Source organism: Zingiber officinale, chromosome 4A (assembly GCF_018446385.1).
Source record: "Zingiber officinale cultivar Zhangliang chromosome 4A, Zo_v1.1, whole genome shotgun sequence".
NCBI classification, from domain to species: domain Eukaryota; kingdom Viridiplantae; phylum Streptophyta; class Magnoliopsida; order Zingiberales; family Zingiberaceae; genus Zingiber; species Zingiber officinale.
The window spans coordinates 136,307,951-136,316,349 of record NC_055992.1 but is presented as its reverse complement, the minus strand read 5'-3'; the positions used below and the strand labels follow the sequence as shown (position 1 = coordinate 136,316,349).

The 8,399-nt window shown below is 38.2% G+C and overlaps 1 protein-coding gene across 3 annotated transcripts; it reads left to right on the top strand.

The window, feature by feature from the left end:
• The first annotated feature begins 1,169 nt into the window (after positions 1-1,169).
• LOC121971380 (putative disease resistance RPP13-like protein 1) lies at positions 1,170-5,337 on the top strand. Of its 3 annotated transcripts, none has more exons than XR_006109123.1 (3): positions 1,170-4,602; positions 4,688-4,805; positions 4,922-5,337. XR_006109123.1 is itself a non-coding variant. In XM_042522626.1 (3 exons), exon 2 carries the CDS (start codon positions 2,158-2,160, stop codon positions 4,600-4,602), a length of 2,445 nt encoding a protein of 814 aa, XP_042378560.1. In that variant the 5' UTR covers positions 1,170-1,551; positions 2,108-2,157; the 3' UTR covers positions 4,688-5,337. The 3 variants fall into 3 exon arrangements, 2 of the variants coding, with proteins under 2 accessions (XP_042378560.1, XP_042378558.1); XM_042522626.1 differs by having other exon boundaries at positions 1,170-1,551; positions 2,108-4,602; positions 4,688-5,337; XM_042522624.1 differs by having other exon boundaries at positions 4,688-5,337.
• The last annotated feature ends 3,062 nt before the right edge of the window (positions 5,338-8,399 follow it).

Here is an 8,399-nt window from a genome sequence, read left to right as displayed (position 1 = left end):
AGTAGATAGAACATCATGCGGATAGATATATGAGCTAGTGCACAATGAAAAATGGCAAGAACTCTTCATTAACTTGAATATAATACAAATCAATTTTAATTTAAGTCATCATCACTTTAGCTCATTAATTATTTGTGAGTACACCTTTTGATGAGCTGTTAATGTGCAATAATTGCCCAGGATTATGGTATAGTGAGAGAGCCTAAGTTATCATCAAAATACTCGTAGTTCAATTCTTAACTATAGTGTATTTATAGAGATTTTTCTTCTAAATAATGAGTACAATTATAAGATATTAGACTTCTGGACCATCCACTAACTTCTCAATTGACCTTGACAATCGATGAAAAACTTTTATGAGACTGAATCAATTATCTCATATTCAATATTACCAAGTTCATTTGTTTTTTTTTAACGTGCAATAGTCTATAATTAAAATTCTCTAATTAATTCCTCCATGAATTAGTAAAATATGATGGTGAATAGATATATAGAAAAGATGGTCTTACTTGTAGAATTTTATTGCTTTTTTAACATGCATTTCAACTTCTCTTCATTAATAATATAAATATCCAATAATTGAGCAAGTGGATTGTATATTAAGTGGGTAAAACATCATATGGATAGATACATGAGCTAGTTGCACAATGAAAAATGACAAAAACTCTTCATTAATTAACATGACTGTAGAACAGGTCATTTTTAATTTAAGTCATCTCAATTTTAGCTCATTAATTATTTGTGAGTACAACCTTTGATGAGCTCTTAACGTGCAATAGTCGATACTTACTAAAGTTTTTTAGTTATTTCCTTCATAAAAAATGGAAATAATAAATGAAGACAGTAAATAGATATAGAGAAAAGATTATCTTAGTTGTCGATTTTTTTAATAGGCATTCAACTACTGTTCATTAATTATTGATGTTTATCTTAATGATTAATTTAATAACTTTAACTTACATGGATATATTTAAACTTTTAAGTTTGTAAGTACATAAACTAAATAATATTTAACAAAGCAAATTGACATTAAAATTGAAATTTCATTTATGTTTCATTATGTCAACATTCATAGCATCACCACTTAATTCATAACAAATGCAAATGCATAATTTTTAAATAGAAAATTAATGTCAATTTTCTAATTGTTTGGAGCCTATATATAGTCGTTAGGGCACTAACACTTTCTCCATGCAAAACAAATATCACACCCCAAAATTTGTGAGCCCTTTCCTCTTCCATATACCAATAATGGCAATGGTCTTAGATTTCTTTATCTCAAAATTTATCACAGCCACAACGAACATGATGGAGACAGAGATCTTTAAGGTGCTTGGCGTCGACAAGGAGATCAAAGCCCTTCAAGAAAGATTGGGGACAATCAATGGATATCTCCGACAAGCAGAGCAAAAGAGACATGGAAATGATGAAATTGACATCTGGATGCAGAAATTGAAGGACCTCATGTATGATGCTGATGATATTATTGATCTCTGTATAATTGAAGGGGGGATGTTATTGAAAGCTCGAGCTTTGTCAGGATCATCGACTGTAAGCATCCCTTTTAGCTATCTCTTTTCATGCTTTCAGTGCCTTAAATATCGCCATGATATTGCCAACCAAATTATAGCATTAAATAGTAAGATAGAAGATTTGAAAAAAGATACCGTCATAAAAAATAATTTGGATTGGGCAACCAAAGTACCAGTTGAATATGTTAATAGAGTGATAACACATGAGACATCTCACCTACAAGTTGAAGGAGATATTGTAGGAACTCAGATAGAAACTGCTACTGAAACATTAATTAATTGGATAGTTAAGAAAAATCCAAAGTGTAGAGTTTTTGGAGTTGTGGGAACAGGAGGAATCGGAAAGAGTACTCTGGCAAGAAAAATATTTGAGGATGAGCGGATCAAAGATTATTTTCCAAATAGAAAATGGTTGTATGTTTCTAAAAATTATATTGAGATTGATTTGCTAAAAAAGTTAATTAGGTTTGATGAAGGAAGTGAAACCAATGGAGAAATTCTTGAAGGAAAAAGTAAAGCAGAATTAGAAAATAAACTTGTGTCCATTCTCACACGGAATACTTTCATTGTGCTAGATGATGTATGGAATTCATCTGTGTGGGCAGATTGTTTAAGAATACCTATAATGAAAGGTGCAGCAAGTTGTACGGTCTTAGTTACCTCAAGAAAAGAACAAGTAGTAACGTTAATGAAGGCTACCTATATCTACCCAGTTGAAAAAATGAATGATGAAAGTGGTTGGAATTTGCTTAAACATTTAGCGTTTGAAGGTGAAGGAGATGAGGATCAGATATCAAGCTTTGAAGAAATAGGAATTAAACTTGTCAATAAATGTGATGGTTTGCCTCTTGCAATCAAGGCTATTGCTGGAGTTCTATACCAACAAAACAAGGCAAAATGGGAGGAAGTTCTTCAAAGTGATGCATGGAACATGGATCAGATTAAGGAAGAACTTAGGCCTTTATATTTGAGCTACGAAGACTTACCGTCTAGTTTAAAACAATGTTTTCTCTATTGCTCTTTGTACCCTCAAAAAGATATGTATTCTAAGGAGATTGTTCAGTTTTGGGTCACCGAAGGTCTTATTATGGATGAACAAGATAAGTTGAGGAGGGATCTTCCCACTGAAAAACAGAGAACAAAGGAAGATATCGGGGAGGAAATTTACAGGGAGCTACTTTGTAGGAATCTCTTGGAAGTTGATGTAGATTTGGATATGTCCAAGAGTTTCTTCTCTATGCATGATCACTTTCGATCTCTCGGCGCACATTTAATGAGAGAGGAAGGAATTTTATATCGACATGGTAGAGAATTCAAAGTAGATGATAACATTAAAATTCGGCGGCTGTCAATCTCTTGTATGGGGCCTAAGCTAGTGTTACCAGCTCAAGTTCTAAGACAAGGTTGTTTGAGAACTCTAATTCTCACAGATTCCCCTAAAACCAAGACTATCGAAGATAGTGTGCTGCGAGCATTACCGTGTTTGCGAGTTCTGGATCTCACAAAAACATCAATTGAGAAGATTCCAGATTGCATTGGAGATCTACTACATTTAAGATATCTAGATCTCGATGGAACAAATATAAGTGAGATTCCAACATCTATCGGGAACCTTGTAAACCTTCAGAGTCTGAATATTTCAGAGTGTGAGTTCTTGGAAAGACTTCCCGTGTCCATCACTAAGTTGCATAATCTAAGATGGCTTGACATGAGAGATAGTCCAATGCTCACTCATGTGCCTAAGGGAATTGGGAAACTAGAAAACTTCTATAACCTCGAGGGATTTATGGTTGGTCAGAATGGCTCGGCCTCTGAAGAAGGTTGCGATTTAGAAGAGCTGAAAAATCTATCCGAGTTGAGAGTCTTGAGCATTTATAGGCTTGAGAGGGCGGAAGGAGGAGCCTCTGCACTTGCAAACATGCCTTTTCTTATGGAGCTTGTGCTGGGATGGAAGCGACCAGATGAGGAGGAAGATGCTAAAGCTGATGAAGAAGTAGAAGGCGATGGCAAGGATGATGGAGATGCAGACAAGGACATGGGTGATGGTGATGATGATGGCTCTGGAGCAGAAGATGAAAATGAGGAGACTGAGAAAGAAGATGAAAATGAGGAGGATAGTGAGGAAGAAGATAAAGGATGGAGTGAGGAGCAAATCAGTAAAGCTGAGAGGATATGCAATGAAATGACTCAGCCTTCATCTACCATATTCGACCTCCTCTTTTCTCAGTACCCCGGCCGACAGTTCCCGATCTGGATGCAATCCTCTTCCTTGGCTGAATCTTTTCCAAACTTGACGTATTTGAAGCTTATTAGGTTGCCATGTTGTACAAAGCTCCCTCCCTTGGGTACACTGCCTCAGCTCAAGTACCTCCGTATTGAAAGTGCAACCGCCATAACGACCATTGGGTCCCAATTTCTCGGATCAAGAAGCTCTGCATTTCCCAAACTCGAAATGCTCCAATTCCAAGACATGCCTTCATGGGAGGAGTGGACATTCAATGGAACACCTCTTGCTGTGAAGTTGTTTCCAATTCTCAGGACCTGTAATATTATCGACTGCCCAAATCTAAGAGCTCTTCCTGAGGGCCTCTGTCGAGCCACCAACTTCAACCAACTGTGCTTGCACGAAACATATGAGCTAGGTGAGATCGACAACCTCGCCTTGGCTTACAGGCTCGAGGTCACAAATGGCATAGAGTTGAAGAAGATTTCCAACATCCCGTCATTAAGATATCTTGCGGTGGATGGCTGTCCCAGCTTGGAGTGCGTGGAGAATCTCGGCAAGCTGCAGCATTTGGCGTTGATATGTTCAGAGGAAACGGAGCAGCTCCCGCAGTGGCTGCTTGGCTTGATCGAGCAGCATAACAACACGGCAAGCACTCAAAGGAGTCTGAGGAAATTCGAGATGCAGTGCAATCTGCAACTGCTGAAGAGCTGTTTGGAGGGCAATGAGAATTGGGACATCATCAAGCAAATTCCCAATGTCAAAATCCAAACATATTCCAGCCAAGAGTATATGTTCTACACCAAGGATCCCTACAACTATGATGCAAAGATTCCTTCTAATTGAGTAAGGCAATTCGCCTATCTTCTTCTGAATCCTCCTTGCCGTGTAACCTTACAATTCTTTCAAACACCTTTGTTTGTTATTGCAGGATGGTGCTGAAAAAAAGCTTGCTTTCTTCAATTGTACTGGTGAAGTTGTGATTTGTATGGTGCTGATTGCATTTGCTTCTTTCTACATTTGGTTTGCTTACTTTATATTTGGTGAAGGTGTGATTTGTATGTATTTATATTTGCATTTTTTTCAATTGTACTGGTGAAAGTGTGATTTGTATAGTGTTGTTTGCATTTATAAGTCTGTATGTATTTTCTCAACCACCTCTTAGGTTGAGAAGAAATCCTATGGCTTACTTGAACATGCAGCAGGATGGGCATTCTCTCGGAGAAACAGGTCAATTTGTAGAAGAGGATTTCTGAAGAGCAACTGATGGATGGAAGATGTGCAGTTGATGGCTGAGACTAGTGATGAAAGACGCTGTTCATCGGCAGGAATAGTTCGGATGAATGTGCCAGTTCTTCCATTGTGCACACCCAACTATCCCCACTTTGAGGCCTGCTTGCGACTGCAATTGAGATCCAAGCTTTCTGGCACTGCAACATAACTATGAAGCTGAGACAAGTTCTGAAGTGGAAACTGAGCACTTCTGACGACAACTTCAAAAGCAATTTTACAATTTACCACTTATGAATGATGAAAAAGAATCCTGGTTGGTCATCATAAGCTTGAGCTAAGTTGGATTAAGTAATGAGTTAAGGCCATCATGGCTTTTGAAAATTCCTTCAAAATAAATCCTTTGTTATATGATTCCTGAGAACAAGTAATTCAGACTCTTCATTTATGTTTCTTTTTAGTTACTTGTATAGTTGGATCAGATCAGATCCCTTATCAAAAAAGAGCCCAAATGAAAAATTGAGCAACATGCTGCAGTGCTGCAATTTGGGACCTTGTTGGATCATGAAAAGTCGCTTTCTTCGTCCAATCCATGGATTTCATTTTATAACTGTTTCAAACTACCTTCGAGTTGTCAAACTGTAGCTCCACTTTTGAATCGTTGATACGTTTCTTGGGTCACCAAACCACCACCAAGACCGCCGAGCTCATCCCTAATTATGCTAATCACTCATTGCATACTGACTTAGAATTCTTGGACTTCACTTGCCAAGGTCAAAAAGATAATTTTGTACCTGTTTTGTTCAACTGAGCACATGATGTCCTCAGGATCCTGGTCATCATGTGCTCAGTAATTGTCTAATTTATCCCTGTTTTGGACCTAAAAATAGTTTCTATGTTACATGATTCCTGTGGACAAATCATTCAGACTAATCATTTGTGTCATCGGTATTGAAAAGAGACCAGAGCGAAATGGTTTCCCTTTCAAATGTAATCTTAGTCTACCTTTTAGCAAAAGCTATATACTTGCATCATTTCTTCTATGTTTGAATGTGATTAGTGCCAGTCCCAGATGTTTAAAAGCCCTAAGCGAAATTATAAATTATGCACCAATTTTATCTTTCCAGCACTGCTTCTAGATCATCAAATGCATAGAGCACTAAATTAAGGTGCAATATCAAAGAGAAGCATTATTAATTAGATACCCCTTACTTGGTGACTATTTGCATATGATCTACTATTATTTTCATAATACTTATATGAAATAATTATTTTAATCTATAAAATTTTGTTTCCAAAAATGGGATAATTAGGAAATATATCTCAAAATAAAATAAAATACATATTTATGAAAGTATTCACATTCAATAAATTTTAAAATATATAAAAAAAATTAATGTTACAGATTTATTTATCAACTTAACTTTCAAATTCTATTTTTTTTAAAAAATTAACTAATAAGGGAAATCCTATGAAAAGCATATATGATCCACTATTAGATACTCTAGGAAAGTATAAATAGCTTACATTTAAATAAAACGACTAAATACTACATCAACTAAACTGATTTTTAATTTGATACTCGAGTAACTAAATTGCTAATATAAATTGAATCATCAAATCAAGCTGAAATCTATGTTTCAAAAACATTGCATCGAATAATATATGGCAGCTTGTTCCCTGTGTAACTATCACATTCGAAATACTAGGGCAAAAAGGATCACCATAAATGCCCTACACTAGAACGAATAACTCAATATTTACATGTGAAGCATCTATAGTTGAGCCTAGAAGTCGATAATGTACATAGAACAAAAGGCAATGGCATACCACTTTGTATCATGATAAGAACTAATATTGGAACTGATATGGTGCATAATGGTAGGGCTCGGTCATTGGGAGTCAAGGAGACATGGCAGTTATAAGTTAAGGGGACGTGACAGTCAACAGTCAAGGAGACGTGACAGTCAGAAGTCAAGGAGACGTGACAGTCAGAAGTCAAGGGGATGTGACAGTCAACAGTTAAGGAGACGTAGTAGTCAGAAGTCAAGGAGACGTAGCAGTTAACAATCAGGAGGATGTGACAATCAACAGTCACGAGAACGTAGCAGTAGTAGCTAGGGAAAGAAGAGGTAGGACCGCCGGTGTCATCAGACGCAGGATGCCCGGTCGAGTGCTTACAGATCAGGATCCCAGATCTGAATTAGGATGTGGCAATCGGGGTGATGCCTGACCTACTCCGACTGGTCAGGTTTTCACAGCTCTGGCATACCCAGGCCTGGTTCTCTTAGTAGGCCAACTCCCGATCAACTCTTGAACGATCTCATCACAGCTCTCCCTGCCCCTCAAGACTTAGGCCGGGTGTTATATCTAACAGATCATCCCGAGCTGCCCTAGTCATGCTCGGGCATGACAGAATGCGCTACATGACAACAAGGTCAGGGAATCATAACTGTCTGTCAGGAAATAATTGCTGTATATCAGGGAATATTCCAATGGTTTGTAGTCATATGTGAATGGAACCTTCTTCTAGTCCACAAGAGAGTGTCACGCATCCTCCATCACCAGACAGGTCCTGACACCGGACATTCCTTGACATCAATCAGGCTCTAGAGGTACACACTGTTATATAAAAAAGGAGGTCCTCTCCCTTGTGCAGGTATGCTCTCTTGCACATTCGCACTTGTCTTCTATTTTTCTTTCTCCTTTGCATACTATTCTTCTGGGGAAAAAGTACCTGACTTGAGCGTCAGAGGGCCTGCTCTGGGGACCTTTTCCTTGGTTTCTGGCCTCTAACGTTCCGTGTGCTTGTCTGAGTGTACACAGAGCTCAAGTACCATCAGCTCAATCATCATTGTCTGTCAACACCAGGTGGGGGTCTATTCTTATAGGCACATACGAGAAGGGTGTCCTAGTCGTCTCTCCGTCGACACCAGCGACAGCTTATCTGGTCTTCGTCTGACTCAGATTCCGGGCAGGATCAATTTAGTATCATCTGTAGGAACTTCCTTCACCTGTTCTAGAGTGTGAAGATGGAGGAGACCGGAAGAATCAACGTGACCATGATGGCAGGAGAGTATGAACTGTTCAAGGAGGCTAAGAGACGGGTGGCTTTCGAAAAATAGACCACTACTTCACGACCGTACAAGATACCTGCAATTTCCAAGGACCCGACTCAAGTTTTTGATAGAGGATCTAAGAGGAAACAACTCGAGGAGTTCCCTCGGTTGGTGCAATATCCCTCAGGTCAAGGTTGACATGGTTGACCAAGCTTGAGTCTTGGTTTGAGTTTCGATGTTTGACAATATATTGGGTTTATATGATATGGACAATGCAGGTGCAATTGTTCATTTGGGGATATTGTTGATACAATTCCTGTTTGGTCAAAGTTGACCAGTTAAGATTGTGAAGGA

Coding starts and splice junctions, on each gene's coding strand:
- LOC121971380 (XM_042522624.1), top strand. CDS start 1,192: ATGCAAAACAAATATCACACCCCAAAATTTGTGAGCCCTTTCCTCTTC.